This window comes from Salvelinus alpinus, chromosome 31 (assembly GCF_045679555.1).
Source record: "Salvelinus alpinus chromosome 31, SLU_Salpinus.1, whole genome shotgun sequence".
Classification (NCBI taxonomy): domain Eukaryota; kingdom Metazoa; phylum Chordata; class Actinopteri; order Salmoniformes; family Salmonidae; genus Salvelinus; species Salvelinus alpinus.
Window position 1 is genome coordinate 5,152,771 of NC_092116.1, and position 21,058 is coordinate 5,173,828.

The window sequence follows — 21,058 nt, forward strand, 5'->3', positions numbered from 1 at the left end:
TATTCATCAGTGTTGCCCGGGGTCAGAAAGGGGAGAGGGCGGGGAGGGCTCAGGTTGCAACTAGCTACGCTCTAGTCGCGACGCATAATTCCATGGACAACAAAACCACGACCCTAATGACACTGTCAGGAGCCAGCGGTGGCCAGCAATCTTTCCAGGCTCCAGCAACCTCTCGCTCTCTCTGTTATGAGAGGAACTATTATTATAACTGCACACAGAATAATTCATTTAATGAGTTTTCATTATAGCAAAGCTGCAATGGCAATGTACAATGCGGGGTGATAATGATTAGCAACAATGCATTGTTTATTATTAGGATATAACGTTACATTATTATACAATAATAGGCCTAGTCTAATGCATCATCAAGGAATTATATGTAATTATATGTTCACTTCCAGTAAGTGTGTTGGCTATTGAACTCGTTTCGTTTTAAAACCAGCAGCTCTCAAGGGGAGATTGTAAATAGATGTGTCAGACACATATCAATATTTACAGTGGCCAGCTGTTGAAGCCCTGAACCAAAAACGCATGCTGACGTTTGAATACACTCACCCCTGGAAGCGAACAAAATGGGATCGCTCTGCATGGTGGCTTCCCAACGCATCTAAATCCCAGCAAACAGAAGCAGGCGAGTGCCCGGCAGCTGTCGAATATCAATAAAATCCCCCTCTCCACGGGTCAGCAGCCAATGACGGACCCTTGTATGTTTCTTTGATAGATTTGTCCCGCGATACCAGCTCTGAACAGGCTTTAACCGTGCGCTTTACGACCAACCGGTAACGTCTCCGTCACGAGTCTCCTAACAAACTTTTCTCCGGCTCTTTTCCCTCTTTACTTCCTTCCTTCCGTCCTCCCTCTTTCAAAACCTACTCAAACTGCCTGTGCCTGCATGGTCTGCTCAGCTCAGAAACGGAGCGGATCTTGTTTGAATGCTTGCATCTGCAGTCTGTTACGGTGCTGACAGGCGGCCAATAATGAGAGGGCTAGTCGTGCCTTGCAAGCAAGCGCGCCGAGGGCAGACTGAACTTTTCGAACATCTCCCCCTCTCTATCTTAGCTGAAAGGTGAGACGCGACCCCTTTTCTCTCCACCCAGCTCTCGGGCTCGTATTCCAGTGTGCAGTTAACGAAGTGAAGAAAATGTAAAAACATCAGGCAGGCAGGCAGGGCTGGCCCAGTTCGGAGTTCTCCCCCTTTTCCCCAGCGGCAGATGGGTTATTGAACTCAGGCTGGCTCGCCCCTAGGGATGGGGGAAAATCGGCAGTTTATGGTAATAGTAGGTCATTAAGGACCGTCCGCGTCCCTCACTGCACCCGTCACACGGTTTTGTGTCCAGAGGGGAGAACAACAGCCAGCCAATGACAGATATGAGAGTGGGGCTCAAGTTGAAATACAAGGATACTGTATAATACCTCACCCAACTCAGACTCAACAAAACAAGGTCTGTTGTATTGCATAGGCTGTAGCCTAGAAACGCTGGTTCAGAACTGAAAAGTTTTACCATGTGTAAATTGACACATTGAAACTAAATCATATGTAATTAAGGCTTTTCTGGACTATAAACTAAACACTTGAGGGTGTGTGCCTAGCTATGCAAAAACAAACCAACCTAACCTTCACGTCTACTGTATGTTAGTAGATTAGAGGTTTGGGTTTGGTAAAAAATTGTCAGAAAAGGACCACACACATTTTGGGGTAGGAGCTGATTTCTTTGGGCAGGGCTATCACAACAAGGTGGTACAATCCTCAAAACAGAAGAACGGTGGATTTTCATCTCACTCGCATCTCACTTTTCTTTTGCCAACAGTCAGGCGAAAACAAAAATGCAGCAAGACACAGGTTGTCAATGACGTAGAGTATTTTCAAGGCCTTAGTAGAACCCGAGATGGCATTCCTTAGAGCTAGTGTTCATTACGGTAGGCAGGGTATTATGGGGTGCAGTCCAGATGCACCTACCATGGGTTCATTGCAAATAGTGGGAGGAGTGCTTCTTGAGCTGAGAGCAGACTTTGGGTAGTGTGAAATAAAACCACAAATGTTGCTTCAGGGGAAGAAGCTGAGCTTTAGGGTGGCGAAGGAGTGATTGCACTGATTATAGTGTTAAAGATGTGGTGCAACGAATGGGCCAATTGGAGAGGTGTGTGTGTGTGTGTGTGTGTGTGTGTGTGTGTGTGTGTGTGTGTGTGTGTGTGTGTGTGTGTGTGTGTGTGTGTGTGTGTGTGTTAGAAAGGATATGAGCTACAGTGCGACCATGCAAGGTGTGAACCTTCAACCCTTGTTTGACTGCACACACGGTACCGGTCAAAAGTTTGGACGCACCTTCTCATTCAAGGGTTTTTCTTTATTTTTTTACTATTTTCTACATTGTGGAATAGTAGTGAAGACATCAGAACTATGAAATAACACATATGGAATCATGTAAACTTCAGCAAAAAAAAGAAACGTCCTCTTAACTTAACATGTGTAAATATTTGTATGAACATAACAAGATTCAACAACGGAGACATAAACTGAACAAGTTCCACAGACATGTGACTAACAGAATTGGAATAATGAATCCCTGAACAAAGGGGGGGGGGGGGGGGGGGTCAAAATCCAAAGTAACAGTCAGTATCTGTTGTGGCCACCAGCTGCTTTAAGTACCGCAGTGCATCTCATCCTCATGGACTGCACCAGATTTGCCAGTTCTTGCTGTGATATGTTACCCCACACTTCCACCAAGGCACCTGCAAGTTCCCGGACATTTCTGGGGGGGAATGGCCCTAGCCCTCACCCTGCGATCCAACAGGTCCCAGACGTGCTCAATGGGTTTGAGATCCGGGCTCTTTGCTGGCCATGGCAGAACACTGACATTCCGGTCTTGCAGGAAATCATGCACAGAACGAGCAGTATGGCTGGTGGCATTGTCATGCTGGAGGGTCATGTCAGGAGGAGTCTGCAGGAAGGGTACCACATGAGGGAGGAGGATGTCTTCCCTGTAACGCACAGCGTTGAGATTGCCTGCAATGACAACAAGCTCTATCCGATGATGCAGTGACACACCGCCCCAGACAATGACGGACCCTCCACCAAATCGATCCCGTTCCAGAGTACAGGCCTCGGTGTAACGCTCATTCCTTCGACAATAAACGCAAATCCGACCATCACCCTACAAACTATATTTTAAACAGAAATGGGAGAAGGAACTTAACATTGAAATAACTGATGAAACATGGTTGAACATATTAGAGACTCAACATAGCTCCACCTACTCAAGGTCATGGAGAGAATTCTGTTGGAAGAAAGTTATACGCTTCTTCATAACATCTAAACTGAAATCAAAACAGACTGGCTCACTACACCCTTGTTGGAGAGAACACCCTTGTTGGGTTATCAAGGGTGGATCACTCTCATATCTCTTGGTCCTGCCCCGCAATCGAACCTTACTGGGAAAAAATACAATCTAACATTGGAAAAATAATGGAATTTGACACAGAACAAACATTGGAAAAATAATGGAATTTGACACAGAACAAACATACATTTATTTGTATTTGGGTGAAATACCTGATACTTTTCTCTATCGTGTAAATTAACTGTTGACGGTCCTACTTGTAGCCAGTACAAAGGCTGTCACTAGGAAATGGCTACAAAAATACCCCCCCCCCCTCCCCTCTCACCTCCCAGGAGTAACATTGGATAGTCAGTTATCATGGTCAAGTCATGTTGACAAAGTATTTGTGAAGATAGGGAGAGGTATGTCTGTTATTTAAAATAAAAAAAATGTAATCTGCGTTTTTGACACAAAGATCAACTCTACTAGTTGGGACAAGATCAGAACGTCTTGATTACTGCCCGGTAATACGATCAGGTGCAGCACAGAAAGACCTAGTAACGCTACAGCAGACTCACAACAACGCAGCACGCCTGGCCCTTAACTTCACACACACAACTATACATTTAAAAGAAACAAGTTTTTAATGTAATGTCCTTGTCTAAAACTGTTCTGTACTTTGTCATGTATTTGTATCTTTTATGTGGACCCCAGGAAGAGTAGCTGCTGCATGTGCAGTAGCTAAATGGGCATCCTAATAAACTAAACTAAACATGTATGTACACACATGCTGAGATTCTATCTCTTGCGTCAACTCTTTCTTGGCTGATCTGGGCTTTTGTGAAAGTCAGTGTTGACGTCAGTGCTTGGCCGCATGACTGAGATCTAATCTAATAGAGATACACACACACACACCACCGCTGCATGCACTGTAGCCATGAAACTGTCATGTCACTGACATTCAAATATATTAGTCCCCTGTCTCATAACACAGGGTGCTGCTCCATCTCTTTATATCACACTATATCATCCTCTCCATAGAATCAAGATGATCGACTTAAACCTTAATTCATGAAAACAATTCCTCTTTGGCTTGCCCCATGGAAAATGATGTGTCTGTTTGTGCGTGCGTGTGTTGGTGGGTTCGAGTTGTATGGGCTACGTAGCCAATCGGGCCAGAGTCACATGTCTCAAAACACATGCTAGGCTCTACGCAAAACAGTCGTGACACAAGTAACCTTCTCTCCCCCCCCCCCCGATTGCCTTATTGAATTAAGCACACAGAGCTTGGGGTTGTAGCACAACGCTGGCCTTGTCCCGAGTCAGTAGCACTGTTGAGAGACTGGACGTCAATGGTCTACAGAGTGGTAGGAAACCAGATATTCTGGGTCACACTAACCCTCACAAAACAGTCTGTCATCCTGCAATACGATGCCATGACACTTTGGGGGGGAAAAGGGGGAAAGAAGAGAGATTAAGAGAAATAGAGTGAAGGAGAGAAAATGAGTGATGGGAGAGAGAAAAATAGAGGGAAAGTAGGAGAAAGAGTGTGAACGAGAGAGAGGGAGAGAAAGAGAATGTGAAAGTGAGTAAAGATAGAATGTGGGGGGAGAGAACAAGTGTGGATGAGAGCGACAGGAGGAGAGAAATACAAAACTTAAGAGCGAGAGAGAGGGTGTTTGTCTCAGAGGTGGTTCAGCCTGCGGTGATGAAACTGGGCCGTGGGCCCGGTTGATAGGAGGTCAGGACAGGCGTGCCGGCAGCCCCAGCAGTGCGCTCTGGGATAGCCAACTCCCCCAAAGCTGAGCCTCTCCAGCTGTGTCAATGGGCTAACGGGTCAGAGATGTGGACAAAGACCTGACGCCCTGACAGGAGGTGTCAAGTGAAGCAAATGCACTAAGGACGACAGTGTGTGTGTATGTGTGTGTGAGATTGGAGGAGGAGAAACGATATAGAGTGTGTGCGTGCCTGCTTGCTCTCGCGTGTGATTGCATGTGTGTGTGTGTGGAAAGAGCAGTCAGGACCCAGCCCATGTTGACTTTGTGTGTTAACCCCTAGCCTTAGAAAGGGACCGCTCCTACGGTATTCCAGGCACGCCTGTCAAAACAGCAGTCGACCTGCCGACCTCACGGTGCACGACCCACCCTCTCGCTCCCTGAACCTCCGGTCACAAGAGGTTGGAGACCAGGGCCTCAGAAGGGAGTCAGGAAGGAGGGGGTTTACAGGCTGAGGAGTGGTGGCTAAGGGGGGGGATGGGGGTTTAGGCCTCTTGGTAGGGGCGGCGTTAAACAAACACTCCTCTAATGAAGCGTTTAGGCCCCCTGGAGGTGCTGGAGTGATTGCTTCCCTACACCGGCTCCAGTTACACACAGGGGGGCCATCTGAGAGCAGTAAAGGTTGGCCACTGTGCTAGGAGGTCGTATCCACCCAACATGGCGGCCCACATTGACTTTATAACGTCAGATTCAGAGTCAGCGCGGAACGTTCTATCGCCTCGAACAGGCGTTATGAAAGAGAGTCCCGGGGGATCCCTTTGAAGTTGTTGGCTTTGATTGTGTGGAATTTGTTTCATCAGAGGAAGAGTGGTATCTCTAGTCCACAGCAGTGGTGGGAAAAGTACTCAATTGTCATACTTGAGTAAAAGTAAAAGATACCTTAATAGAAAATGACAAGTAAAAGTGAAAGTCACCCAGTTAAATACTACTTGAGTAAAAGTCTAAAAGCATTTGGTTTTAAATATACTTAAGTATCAAAAAGTAAACCAAATGGCACAATTTTCTTTTTTTTCTTTTTATTGACGGATAGCCAGGGGCACACTCAGACATAATTTACAAACAAAGCATTTGTGTTTTGTGATTTCATTTGTTTCGCGAGTCCACCAGATCAGAGGCAGTAGGGAGGACCTCTTGATAAGTGTGTGAATTCGACCATTTTCCCGTCAAAATGTAACGAGTACTTTTGGGTGTCAGGGAAACTGTATGGCGTAAAAAGTACATTATTTTCTTTAGCAATGCAGTGAAGTAAAAGTTGGCAAAAAATAGAAATACCCCCAAAAAACGACTTAAGTACTACTTTAAAGTAGTTTTACTTAAGTACTTTACACCACTGGTCCACAGGGAGTGCAAAACTCTAAAAACAGTCATCTCTCTTTCCTGGGTCAAACTCAAGGCCACAGATGATCAAATACACAGGACAAGAACTCAATTTCATTAACTTCCTTTTTGGACCAACTAATCTTATGTAATCTGGAGGGCACTACAGTAGTAGTAAAACATATGTTGGCAAAGGTTTAGGGGAGATGGTGTTCTCACAACAAATACTATACAGTACCAAGGTGTTCTTTTTCACATCCAACATAGTAATCTTTTCAACAATACAACCCGTAAATGTGGGATAAGGATTTGTAGGAATTCCTCCGGATTCCAAACCATCTGCTAGTTGGCTGCATCACAATAGCTGGCACTGTAATACTAGTCAGGATCAAAGCAGGAGTTTTTCCCCCCCAGACTAAATCCTGGAGCAGAGCAGGCCAGGAGAGGAATCAGTCTGTGTTCATCTGGGGGTCTGGGCCTATGCTTGTTCCCCATATGGGCCTGACTGACTAATTGACTGAGAGGGGGGTGGCTTGGGGGTAGACAGGATTAGAAATTAGGAGAGAACCTCAATCTACATAACGTACCACCACGTGCTGCAACGGATCCGTTGTGATGTCAGGAAACCCATCCAATCAAGATAGTGATGCCCGTGTGCCCATATTGAAATGTTGTTGTTCAGCAATAACCAGAGTAATGTTTGATCCATCATTTCCGTGTGGCATTTTGCATATAGGCTGGGGGGACAGGGGCTGGATTGAGATGCGTGTGTGTGTGTTTGTGCGTATGTGTGCGGGCCTGAGTGTGTATGTGTCTGTGTGTGTGTGTGTGTGCACGCATGTGTGTGTTTGTGGGCATGCATTGTTTTGTGTGTGCGTGTGTGCAATCCAATGATATGTACCCCCATCCCTGTTTGTCTGTCCATACGGCCGGCCACACTGTACAGACGATTCACATCGAGTTAATACAGTATGACCAACAGGCTCCAATTAAACCCTTTTTACGGTTGTAACCGCTCAGAAATGCATGGAAAGAAAATATATATATATCCTCAAAAGCCCCTTGGAATCAGGTCATGCTGATTGTGTCAGGTTAGTAGGTCTGTTCATTTACGAGAAGTGATTCTCGGTCCCTATGTCACACACACACACACACACACCGTGCAGACGAGCCCGTAGCGTCACATTCCATGCCAGGAAGTGTGTGACATCAAGCCAATATAAACGTATTGGCATAGTGCGTCAGCAGCTAGACTACAGCAAACCATAATGTGGCTTCAGGTCTGGAAGAAGCATCATCACCGCAGGCAATAGCCCCTTTAAGGCCTGTCTCTATTACCGGAGTGGAGGTATAATATAATTCCTTTGATTGAAAAGGGGGTGGTGTTGCGTCATTTGATACCGCCAGATCTGCTGTGCCTGAGTAAAACAACATACAGCGCCTTCGGAAAGTTTTCAGACCCCTTGACTTTTCCCACGTTTTGTTATGTCACAGCTTTATTCTAAAACGGATGAAATAAAAACAACTCCATCAATCTATACACAACACACCATAATGACAAATCAAAAACAGGTTCAGATTTATTTATTTTTTACAAAATACCTTATTTAAATAAGTATTCAGACCATCAATGGCATGCTGTTTCCATTGATCATCCTTGAGATGTTTCTACAACTTGATTGGAGTCCACCTGTGGTAAATTCAATTGATTGGACATGATTTAGAAAGGCACACACCTGTGTATATAAAAGGTCCCACAGTTGACAGTGCATGTCAGAGCAAAAACCAAGCCATGAGGTCGAAGGAATTGTCCGTAGAGCTTGTGTCGAGGCACAGATCTGGGGAAGGGTACCAACACATTTCTGCAGCATTGAAGGTCCACAAGAACACAGTGGCCTCCATCATTCTTAAATAGAAGTTTGGAACCACCAAGACTCTTCCTAGAGCTGGCAGGCCGGCCAAACTGACCAATCTGGGGAGAAGGGTCTTGGTCCTCTGTGGCGATGGGAGATCCTTCCAGAATGACAACCATCTCTGCAGCACTCCACCAATCAGGCCTTTATGATAGAGTGGCCAAACGGAAGCCACTCCTCAGTAAAAGGCACATGACAGCCCGCTTGGAGTTTTCCAAAAGGCACCTAAAGACTCTCAGACCATGAGAAACAAGATTCTCTGGTATGATGAAACCAAGATTGAACTCTTTACCCTGAATGCCAAGCGTTATATCTGGAGGAAACCTGGCATCATCCCTACCGTGAAGCATGGTGGTGGCAGCATCATGCTGTGGGGATGTTTTTCAGCGGCAGGGACTGGGAGACTAGTCAGGATCGAGGGAAAGATGAACGGAGCAAAGTACAGAGAGATCCTTGATGAAAACCTGCTCCAGAGTGCTCAGGACCTCAGACTGGGGTGAAGGTTCGCCTTCCAACAGGACAACGACACTAAGCACACAGCAAAGACAACACAGGAGTGGCTTTGGGACAAGTCTCTGAATGTCCTTGAGGGGCCCAGCCAAAGCCCGGACTTGAACCCGATCGAACATCTCTGGAGAGACCTGAAAATAGCTGTGCAGCGACGCTCCCCATCCAACCTGACAGAGCTTGAGAGGAACTGCAGAGAAAAATGGGAGAAACTCCCCAAATACAGGTGTGCCAAGCTTGCAGCGTCAGACCCAAGAAGACTTGCCGGGGTAGGCATTCATTGCCGGGGTAGGCATTCATTGTAAATAAGAATGTTCTTAACTGACTTGCCTAGTTTAAATAAAAGTAAATAAAACATTGATGAGGGGAAAAAACTATTTAATCTATTTTAGAATAAGGCTGTAACATACCAAAATGTGGAAAAAGTCAAAGAGTCTGAATAGTTTCCGAAAGCCCTGTATCTACACTGACTCTGTATAGGAGCCTTTACTGAAAAAGGCCTCAATGCCTTTACAGAGACCAAAAAAATTAGGGAAAACTAGGTCAAGAATGAGAGTCGGTGCGGTTCGTTTCAGCCCAACTTGCTGTGGTGTAATAGCAGCAACAAAAGAGAGCATTTCTGTTTGGCTGTAGAGTTTTGATGACACAAGACTATGGGGACTTTCTGACTTCTCACTGACAAAGATACATCTAGGCGTGAGTGCATGTCTTCCCTTGAGAGATAGATAGATAGAGAGAGAGAGAGAGAGAGAGAGAGAGAGAGAGAGAGAGAGAGAGAGAGAGAGAGAGAGAGTGTGTATATGAACCCCCTATACATCTTCGACAATAACCAGCCTCAACGTTCCAAACTAGTCAAATCCATGATCTCTCTCTCTCTCTCTCTCTCTCTCTCTCTCTCTCTCTCTCTCTCTCTCTCTCTCTCTCTCTCTCTCTCTCTCTCTCTCTCTCTCTCTCTCTCTCTCTCTCTCTCTCTCTCTCTCTCTCTCTCTCTCTCTCTCTCTCTCTCTCTCTCTCTCTCTCTCTCTCTCTCTCTCTCTCTCTCTCTCTCTCCCTCTCTCTCTCTCCCTCTCTCCCGTCTCTCTCTCTCCCGTCCCTCTCTCTCTCTCTCCCGTCTCTCTCTCTCTCTCCCGTCCCTCTCTCTCTCTCTCTCTCCCGTCCCTCTCTCTCTCTCTCCCGTCCCTCTCTCTCTCTCTCCCGTCCCTCTCTCTCTCTCTCCCGTCCCTCTCTCTCTCTCCCGTCCCTCTCTCTCTCTCTCAATTCAATTCAATTCAAGGGGCTTTATTGGCATGGGAAACATGTGTTAACATTGCCAAAGCAAGTGAGGTAGATAATACACAAAAGTGAAATAAACAATACAAATTAACAGTAAACATTACACATACAGAAGTTTCAAAACAAGAAAGACATTACAAATGTCATATTATATATATACAGTGTTGTAACAATGTACAAATGGTTAAAGCACACAAGTTAAAATAAATAAGCATAAATATGGGTTGTATTTACAATGGTGTTTGTTCTTCACTGGTTGCCCTTTTCTTGTGGCAACAGGTCACAAATCTTGCTGCTGTGATGGCACACTGTGGAATTTCACCCAGTAGATATGGGAGTTTATCAAAATTGGATTTGTTTTCAAATTCTTTGTGGATCTGTGTAATCTGAGGGAAATATGTCTCTCTAATATGGTCATACATTGGGCAGGAGGTTAGGAAGTGCAGCTCAGTTTCCACCTCATTTTGTGGGCAGTGAGCACATAGCCTGTCTTCTCTTGAGAGCCATGTCTGCCTACGGCGGCCTTTCTCAATAGCAAGGCTATGCTCACTGAGTCTGTACATAGTCAAAGCTTTCCTTAAGTTTGGGTCAGTCACAGTGGTCAGGTATTCTGCCACTGTGTACTCTCTGTTTAGGGCCAAATAGCATTCTAGTTTGCTCTGTTTTTTTGTTAATTCTTTCCAATGTGTCAAGTAATTATCTTTTTGTTTTCTCATGATTTGGTTGGGTCTAATTGTGCTGTTGTCCTGGGGCTCTGTGGGGTGTGTTTGTGTTTGTGAACAGAGCCCTAGGACCAGCTTGCTTAGGGGACTCTTCTCCAGGTTCATCTCTCTGTAGGTGATGGCTTTGTTATGGAAGGTTTGGGAATCGCTTCCTTTTAGGTGGTTGTAGAATTTAACGGCTCTTTTCTGGATTTTGATAATTAGTGGGTATCGGCCTAATTCTGCTCTGCATGCATTATTTGGTGTTCTACGTTGTACACGGAGGATATTTTTGCAGAATTCTGCATGCAGAGTCTCAATTTGGTGTTTGTCCCATTTTGTGAAATCTTGGTTGGTGAGCGGACCCCAGACCTCACAACCATAAAGGGCAATGGGCTCTATGACTGATTCAAGTATTTTTAGCCAGATCCTAATTGGTATGTTGAAATTTATGTTCCTTTTGATGGCATAGAATGCCCTTCTTGCCTTGTCTCTCAGATCGTTCACAGCTCTGTGGAAGCTACCTGTGGTGCTGATGTTTAGGCCGAGGTATGTATAGTTTTTTGTGTGCTCTAGGGCAACGGTGTCTAGATGGAATTTGTGGTCCTGGCGACTGGACCTTTTTTGGAACACCATTATTTTGGTCTTACTGAGATTTACTGTCAGGGCCCAGGTCTGACAGAATCTGTGCAGAAGATCTAGGTGCTGTTGTAGGCCCTCCTTGGTTGGTGACAGAAGCACCAGATCATCAGCAAACAGTAGACATTTGACTTCGGATTCTAGTAGGGTGAGACCGGGTGCTGCAGACTGTTCTAATGCTCGTGCCAATTCATTGATATATATGTTGAAGAGGGTGGGGCTTAAGCTGCATCCCTGTCTCACCCCACGACCCTGTGAGAAGAAATGTGTGTGTCTTTTGCCAATTTTAACCGCACACTTGTTGTTTGTGTACATGGATTTTATAATGTCGTATGTTTTACCCCCAACACCACTTTCCATCAATTTGTATAGCAGACCCTCATGCCAAATTGAGTCGAAGGCTTTTTTGAAATCAACAAAGCATGAGAAGACTTTGCCTTTGTTTTGGTTTGTTTGGTTGTCAATTAGGGTGTGTAGGGTGAATACATGGTCTGTTGTACGGTAATTTGGTAAAAAGCCAATTTGACATTTGCTCAGTACATTGTTTTCATTGAGGAAATGTACGAGTCTGCTGTTAATGATAATGCAGAGTATTTTCCCAAGGTTACTGTTGACGCATATTCCACGGTAGTTATTGGGGTCAAATTTGTCTCCACTTTTGTGGATTGGGGTGATCAGTCCTTGGTTCCAAATATTGGGGAAGATGCCAGAGCTAAGGACGATGTTAAAGAGTTTTAATATAGCCAATTGGAATTTGTTGTCTGTATATTTGATCATTTCATTAAGGATACCATCAACACCACAGGCCTTTTTGGGTTGGAGGGTTTTTATTTTGTCCTGTAACTCATTCAAGGTAATTGGAGAATCCAGTGGGTTCTGGTAGTCTTTAATAGTTGATTCTAGGATTTGTATTTGATCATGTATATGTTTTTGCTCTTTATTCTTTGTTATAGAGCCAAAAAGATTGGAGAAGTGGTTTACCCATACATCTCCATTTTGGATAGATAATTCTTCGTGTTGTTGTTTGTTTAGTGTTTTCCAATTTTCCCAGAATTGGTTAGAGTCTATGGATTCTTCAATTACATTGAGCTGATTTCTGACGTGCTGTTCCTTCTTTTTCCGTAGTGTATTTCTGTATTGTTTTAGTGATTCACCATAGTGAAGGCGTAGACTCAGGTTTTCCGGGTCTCTATGTTTTTGGTTGGACAGGTTTCTCAATTTATTTCTTAGATTTTTGCATTCTTTATCAAACCATTTGTCATTGTTGTTCATTTTCTTCGGTTTTCTATTTGAGATTTTTAGATTTGATAGGGAAGCTGAGAGGTCAAAAATACTGTTAAGATTTTCTACTGCCAAGTTTACACCTTCACTATTGCAGTGGAACGTTTTACCCAGGAAGTTGTCTAAAAGGGATTGAATTTGCTGTTGCCTAATTGTTTTTTGGTAGGTTTCCAAACTGCATTCCTTCCATCTATAGCATTTCTTAATGTTACTCAGTTCCTTTGGCTTTGATGCCTCATGATTGAGTATTGCTCTGTTCAAGTAGACTGTGATTTTGCTGTGGTCTGATAGGGGTGTCAGTGGGCTGACTGTGAACGCTCTGAGAGACTCTGGGTTGAGGTCAGTGATAAAGTAGTCTACAGTGCTACTGCCAAGAGATGAGCTATAGGTGTACCTACCATAGGAGTCCCCTCGAAGCCTACCATTGACTATGTACATACCCAGCGTGCGACAGAGCTGCAGGAGTTGTGACCCGTTTTTGTTGGTTATGTTGTCATAGTTGTGCCTAGGTGGGCATATGGGGGAGGGAATGCTGTCACCTCCAGGTAGGTGTTTGTCCCCCTGTGTGCTGAGGGTGTCAGGTTCCTGTCCAGTTCTGGCATTTAGGTCGCCACAGACTAATACATGTCCCTGGGCCTGGAAATGATTGATTTCCCCCTCCAGGATGGAGAAGCTGTCTTCATTAAAGTATGGGGATTCTAGTGGGGGGATATAGGTAGCACACTCTCTCTCTCTCTCTCTCTCTCTCCCGTCCCTCTCTCTCTCTCTCCCGTCCCTCTCTCTCTCTCTCCCGTCCCTCTCTCTCTCTCTCTCTCTCTCCCGTCCCTCTCTCTCTCTCTCCCTCTCCCTCTCCCTCTCTCTCTCTCTCGTCCCTCTCTCTCTCTCTCTCTCTCCCGTCTCTCTCTCTCTCTCTCTCTCTCTCTCTCTCTCTCTCTCTCTCTCTCTCTCTCTCTCTCTCTCTCTCTCTCTCTCTCTCTCTCTCTCTCTCTCTCTCTCTCTCTCTCTCTCTCTCTCTCCCTCTCTCTCTCTCCCTCTCTCTCTCTCTCTCCCTCTCTCTCTCTCCCTCTCCCTCTCTCTCTCTCCCTCTCGTCCCGTCCCTCTCCCTCTCTCTCTCTCCCTCTCGTCCCGTCTCTCTCCCTCTCGTCTCTCTCTCTCTCTCTCTCTCTCTCTCTCTCTCTCTCTCTCTCTCTCTCGTCCCGTCCCTCTCCCTCTCTCTCTCTCTCTCCCTCTCGTCCCGTCCCTCTCTCTCTCTCTCTCTCTCTCCCTCTCGTCCCGTCCCTCTCCCTCTCTCTCTCTCTCTCCCTCTCGTCCCGTCCCTCTCCCTCTCTCCCTCTCGTCCCGTCCCTCTCCCTCTCTCTCTCTCCCTCTCGTCCCGTCCCTCTCCCTCTCTCTCCCTCTCGTCCCGTGTCTCTCTCTCTCTCTCTCTCTCTCTCTCTCTCTCTCTCTCTCTCTCTCTCTCTCTCTCTCTCTCTCTCTCTCTCTCTCTCTCTCTCTCTCTCTCGTCCGTCTCTCTCTCTCTCTCTCTCTCTTCCGTCTCTCTCTCTCTCTCTCTCTCTCTCTCTCTCTCTCCGTCCGTCCCTCTCTCTCTCTCTCTCTCTTCCGTCCGTCTCTCTCTCTCTCTCTCTCCGTCCGTCCCTCTCTCTCTCTCTCTCTCTCTCTCTCTCTCTCTCCGTCCGTCCCTCTCTCTCTCTCTCTCTCTCTCTCTCTCTCTCTCTCTCCGTCCGTCTCTCTCTCTCTCTCTCTCTCTCTCTCTCTCTCTCTCTCTCTCTCTCTCTCTCTCTCTCTCTCTCTCTCTCTCTCTCTCTCTCTCTCTCTCTCTCTCTCTCTCTCTCTCTCTCTCTCTCTCTCTCTCTCTCTCTCCCCCCCCCCTCTCCCTCTCCCTCTCCCTCTCCCTCTCCCTCTCTCTCTCTCTCTCTCTCTCTCTCTCTCTCTCTCTCTCTCTCTCTCTCTCTCTCTCTCTCTCTCTCTCTCTCTCTCTCTCTCTCTCTCTCTCTCTCTCTCTCTCTCTCTCTCTCTCTCTCTCTCTCTCTCTCTCTCTCTCTCTCTCTCTCTCTCTCTCTCTCGTCCGTCTCTCTCTCTCTCTCTCTCGTCCGTCTCTCTCTCTCTCTCTCTCTCTCTCTCTCTCAAATTCAAATTCAAATTCAAGCTGCTTTATTGGCATGAAAAACATTGTGTCAATATTGCCAAAGCAACAATGTATACAATATACATTGTAATACAATTAAAACAATGACAAATAATAATATAGAATGGCAGTAAATAATAATACAAAATTAAATATAAAAATAGTAACAATAAAATGGTAACAGTCAATAGTCGAATGTTATGTATGGTGTAATGCACCACTACCACCACCACCATCATTAAACTGCTATCATTACCATTACCACCCATACCATTACTATTTGGAATGATAAACAACAATAATAATACTAATAACAATAACAGTAAAAACAATAACAGTCATAATAAGTAAGTTACTGCTTACTATGCAGATGTTATTATTCAGTGTCCCTCATGCTATGGCAGGCAAATACATATTTGGCTGCAAGAGGAGCCATTGCTCCTTCGCCCATGAGTATTTTTAGTTTTTCCTCTGGGTTTAATAAGTTAAAATTTGGAATAAATGTAGTCATTTCTGTGAATAATGAATCTCTTGGTGAGGAATATTTATCACAGTAAAGGAGAAAGTGCATCTCTGTTTCTACCTCCCCTGTCGTGCAGTGACCACATACACGCTCCTCTTTGGGTAGCCATTTCTTTTTATGTCTGCCGGTTTCTATTGCCAATCGGTGGTCACTCAGCCTGTACTTGGTAAGGATCTGTCTCTGCTTCGAATCTCTGACAGAGTAGAGATATTCAGCCAATTCATATTCTCTGTTTAGGGTCAGATAGCAATTTAGTCGGCTTTGGGATTTTGTTTCGTTTTTCCAATGTTGTAAATATGAGTCCTTTGATTGGTTCATGATTTCGTTTATTGGAATTCTTTGTTTTGAAGCAGTGCTGGTGTCAGCTTGGTTGGTTAGGTCCAACACCAGCTGACTGAGAGGGCTCGTTTCTGGGCTCAGCTCTTGGGTTTGAAGTGCTTTAAATTGCAGACTCGAATTTGGACTTGAATTTAGATGTAGCCAAAATTTTAATGATCTTTTCTGTATTTTCATTATTACTGGAAAGCGGCCCAATTCTGCCCTACATGCATTAGTTGGTGTATTTCTCTGGACTTGTAGGATTTTCCGACAGAATTCTGCATGTAGGGTTTCAATTGGATGTTTGTCCCACATTTTAAAGTCCAGTTTATTGAGTGGCCCCCAAACCTCACTTCCGTAAAGAGCTATTGGTAGGATTACACTGTCAAATATTTTGGTCCAAATTCTAATTGGGATGTTGATTTTGAATAATTTCATTTTTATTGCATACAATGCTCTGCGGGCTTTTTCTTTGAGTGCATTCACTGCCATATTAAAGTTTCCCGATGCAGATATGGTCAGACCAAGGTAGGTGTAATTTTTTGTGTGTTCAATGATGGTGTTGTTCAGGGTGAATTTATATTTGTGTTTCTGACATCTGTTTTGTTTTTGGAAAATCATGATTTTAGTTTTTGGGAAATTTACTGCCAGGGCCCAATTATGGCAATATTGCTCTAGAATATTAATGTTCTGTTGAAGACCTTCTTTGGTTGGTGATAGAAGTACCAAGTCATCAGCATATAGCAGGTATTTCACCTCTGTGTCAAATAGTGTGAGTCCTGGGGCTGGAGAATGGTCCAACATGTCTGCTAATTCATTGATATAAATGTTGAAAAGATTTGGACTCAAACTACAGCCTTGTCTCACACCTCGACATTGTGAAAAGAATTCTGTTCTTTGGTTTTTGATTTTTATTGCACACTTGTTTTCTGTGTACATACATTTTATTAAGTCATACACCTTACCACCAAGCCCACTTTGTAGAATTTTGTAGAATAGCCCTTCGTGCCAAATAGAATCAAATGCTTTTTTAAAGTCAATAAAGCAAGCAAAGATTTTGCCCTCTTTTTTTTGGTGGACGTGTTTATTAATTAGTGTGTGTAAGGTGTATATATGGTCAGTAGTGCGATGGTTAGGGAGAAAGCCAATTTGACATTTAGTTATTACATTTTTTTCTTGAAGAAAGGTTTGGATTCTTGAATTCAAAATGCTACAGAAAACCTTTCCCAAGTTACTGTTTACACAAATTCCCCTGTAATTATTGGGGTCTGATTTGTCTCCACTTTTGTGGATAGGGGAGATGAGCCCCTGGTTCCAGACATCAGGGAAGCAGCCAGAAGTTAAAACCATGTTGAACAATTTAAGCACAGCATTTTGCAACTCAGGTGTGCTGTTTTTCAGCATTTCATTTCTGATGTTGTCTAGACCACAAGCCTTCTTTGATTTAATAGATTTGAGCTTTTCATTTAGTTCTTGTTGGGTTATTGGGTAATCTAATGGATTTTGGTTATTTTTAATGACTGATTCAAGGATGTTCAATTTTTCTTTAATTTCTAATTGGTTCTGTTTTAAGTCTTTTTGTGGGATGTTTTTGTATAGATTATCAAAATAAGTTTTCCAAATTCCTACATCTTGTATGGCTAATTCTTGTGGCTTTGTTGTGCTTAAATTGTTCCACATGTCCCAGAACTGATTTTGGTCAATTGCGTTTTCAATTTCATCAAGTGTCTTGTTGGTATAATTCAGTTTCTTGCATTTCAGTGTATGTTTATACTGTTTCAGAGTTTCAAAGTATTCATATCGTAGCTCTGGGTTGTTTTGCTGCTTATGTTTTTTGTTTGACATTTGTCTTAGGTGTTTTCTAATTGTTTTACATTCATTATCAAACCATTTGTCAGAAACATTTTGTTTTTTGTTTCTGATGTTGCATTTCTTTGGTTTTCTCAAATTTGCTTTCGATGCTGCTTTTTGGAATATGCAGTTGATGTTTAGAGTAGCCGAATTGACACCATCTTTATTGTTTTGGTATTGTGAGTTATTGAAAAACTGTATAGAGTTCATCATTTCTTTTGAGTTCAATGTTTCAATGAATCTCTCTGCACTGTTTGGAGCCCATCTGTATGATTGGTTTATGTTGAATAGTTTATTGGGCAGTTTTTTTGAATGAATATTGCCGGTTAATTTCTTCAAGAACACGTTGATCTGACTGTGATCTGACAATGGTGTCTGTGGTCTGACAGTGAATGCACTAATGGAGGAGGGGTCAATGTCCGTGATGGCATAATCGACTACACTTGTCCCAAGAGCTGAGCAGTAAGTAAACTGACCTAAAGAGTCCCCTCTGATTCTACCATTAAGCATGTACAGGCCTAAGGCTCGACAGAGATGCACTAACTCCTTCCCATTTTTGTTCAGTATTTGGTCAGGACTGTTTCTATTATTTATAATAGGGCTGCTGTACAAGGAGGGGTGACCAAATATGTGGTGGTTACCTCCCGCATCAGTGTAGTCAGGCTCAGAACCTGTTCTTGCATTGAAATCTCCACAAAGAAGCACTTTACCCTCTGCCTGAAATGTAATGATTTCTGTATGGAGATTGTCAAAAAACTGATCATCATAATATGGTGAATCTGAAGGAGGAGCATAAGCTGCACATATGTACACATCATTGTCACAATAGATTGTACCTTTGTTAAGTTTTAGCCAAATGTGACTGGTACCTTTTTTCATTTCATTCAGTGCCAAGTCCTGCTTATGCCAAATGATGATTCCACCTGAGTCTCGGCCCCGTTTAACATTTTTATGTTTGATTGATGGTAGTAAGCTTTCTCTATACCCTGAGGGACACTGAGTATCTATGTCTCCACGACACCATGTTTCCAGTAGGATTATGATGTCCTGTCCCTGGATGTTTTTAATAAATTCTGGATTTGTTGTTTTATAACCAAAATGTGAAGAGTAAAGTCCCTGGATATTCCAAGAGCTGATAGTTAATGATCTCATTTATAATAAGTGATATTCACTGGTTTGAGTAAAGTACATTGAAAACAATACAAAATAATATATATATATATATATACATATACATACACATATATATACATACATACATACATACATACATACATACATACATACATACATACATACATACATACACACACACACCATTATATATAAATATTATTATTATACCGGTGCCAATAAAAAATTAAGAATAGTTGTAAACAAATGAATAAGAATGGAATAAGACTGCATAAAAAATAAGTACAATGCAATCTGCAACCCTGTGTGTGTGTGTGTGTGCGCGTGCGTGTGTGTGCGTGCCCGTCTAGCCCAGTAGTCTGCATATTAGTTGCAGTAGTTGGCGCACCTCTCCTATCTCTGATTGTTCTAGGTGTCTTTTGCCAGAGGTTACCTCAGCATATGTAGGCTGATGATCTGAATGATACATGGTGTGGACTGCATCATGTGGTGTACTTCTCTGAAGGACAGTGTTCTGTCCGACCCTGGAGTAGTGGTCAGAGCTGTGTTGTGATGGGCCAGGTCCAGTAGAGATGTGTTGTGACGGGCCAGGTCCAGTAGAGCTGTGTTGTGATGGGCCAGGTCTAGTAGAGATGTGTTGTGATGGGCCAGGTCTAGTAGAGATGTGTTGTGATGGGCCTGGTCCAGTAGAGCTGTGTTCTGATGGGCCTGGTCCAGTAGAGCTGTGTTGTGATGGGCCTGGTCCAGTAGAGCTGTGTTGTGATGGGCCTGGTCTAGTAGAGCTGTGTTGTGATGGGCCTGGTCTAGTAGAGCTGTGTTGTGTTGGGCCTGGTCTAGTCGTGTTGTCCTGATGCGGGTCTGGTCTCGTAAATCTGTGTTGTGATGGGCCTGGTCTAGTAGAGCTGTGTTGTGATGGGCCTGGTCCAGTAGAGCTGTGTTGTGATGGGCCTGGTCTAGTAGAGCTGTGTTGTGATGGGCCTGGTCTAGTAGAGCTGTGTTGTGTTGGGCCTGGTCTAGTCGTGTTGTCCTGATGCGGGTCTGGTCTCGTAAATCTGTGTTGTGATGGGCCTGGTCTAGTAGAGCTGTGTTGTGAAGGCCCTGGTCTCGTAAATCTGTGTTGTGTTGGGCCTGGTCTAGTAGAGCTGTGCTGTAATAAGCCGTGTCTGGCTCTTTTCTCCTGGGGATGGTGGAGGTACTGTTGTTTCAGAAGGTGGGGCGGGGGACCTCTGTTGCTGGGGTGATGGGTGTGTGGGTCCCTGCCAAGTGTTGCATCTTTTAGGTCCTTGGCAAAGGTTCTGACACTGTCCTGATCAAGATGTACATTATCGTATAAGTGTTGACATGTCAGAGTGGGGTGGTGAGCCGTTCTGACGTTGAGTAGTGAGGCACAGTCCACAGTGATCTGTTGATTTATTTTGTCGATCAACTGTCCTGGGAAGTCTTTTCTTGGTAGGAGGGTGGACACAACTATATTGGTTGTTGGGAACACAGCCTGTGCCCGTTCTGCCACTCTTCTCACTGCCCCAGATACATCTTCACCTTTGGCATGAAGGTCGTTTGTGCCAGTGTGGATGATGATGTTGTCGAGGGTGTCAATCCTGGTCTGACTGAGTAGCTGCATTGCACTGTCAGTTGTAGGACACCAGAACTTATACACCTGGTGTCTAGGGAATAATCTTTCCTGGACTAAGAACTTCCCATTTGAATCAATAAGGATTGCAGTTGTGGGTGACTGTCTGGCTGGAGCAGACTGGGAGGATGGTATTCTGACCTTGGCTGGAGCACACTGTGTTGGAGCAGACTGAGAGGCTGGTTGGCTGACCTGGGCTGGAGCAGACTGGGAGACTGGTATTCTGACCTGTGCTGGAGCAGACTGGGAGACTGGTATTCTGACCTGTGCTGGAGCAGACTGAGAGGCTGGTTGGCTGACCTGGGCTGGAGCAGACTGGTAGGCTGGTGCAGTGTCATCAGGCTGTGTGGTGGAGGCCATGCTGGTCTCGGGTTCTGCTTGTGTTGTGCCAAGCTGGTGGACATGTTCTCCAGATGCAGAGGACATAATGACTCGCTGCTGGTTGAGGAGGTCAATGTACCTCTCTCTCTGCTCTAGCTGCTTTCTTGTTGTGCTCAGATGGTCTCTGAGGTCATCATTTGTCTGACTCAGTTTGTCCATTCTGCTTTCTAGTTTAGCAATAGATGCTCTGCTCTCCTCCTTGAACTGTTTCATCTCTTCTTTAAGTTTCTGGACAGTGTCCTCCTCTTGAAGCATGTTCTCTCGGAGTTCTATGACCTCTGCTTCAACTAGAGAGAGGGTGTTGTGGAAACGTTGCATAGCAGGTGTTCTTGGTGTTGTAGGCATGTCCTTGGCTCTGTCTGCTGCAGGTGAGGTAG

The 21,058-nt window shown here is 44.4% G+C and overlaps 1 protein-coding gene across 3 annotated transcripts in view; it reads right to left on the bottom strand.

The window, feature by feature from the left end:
* The window catches only part of LOC139561160 (actin filament-associated protein 1-like), a 129,394-nt gene that overhangs the window by 58,491 nt on the left and 49,845 nt on the right, over positions 1-21,058 (bottom strand). Inside the window, exon 1 of one of the 3 annotated variants that reach the window (XM_071378071.1) lies at positions 556-1,183. The exons of 1 other annotated variant lie outside the window; for it this stretch is intronic. In XM_071378071.1, coding sequence (XP_071234172.1) covers positions 556-607 — 52 coding nt within the window. In that variant the 5' untranslated portion in view covers positions 608-1,183. Of the gene's footprint in view, positions 1-555; positions 1,184-21,058 lie in introns of those variants that run through there. One more of the 3 variants, XM_071378073.1, reaches the window with a different exon arrangement.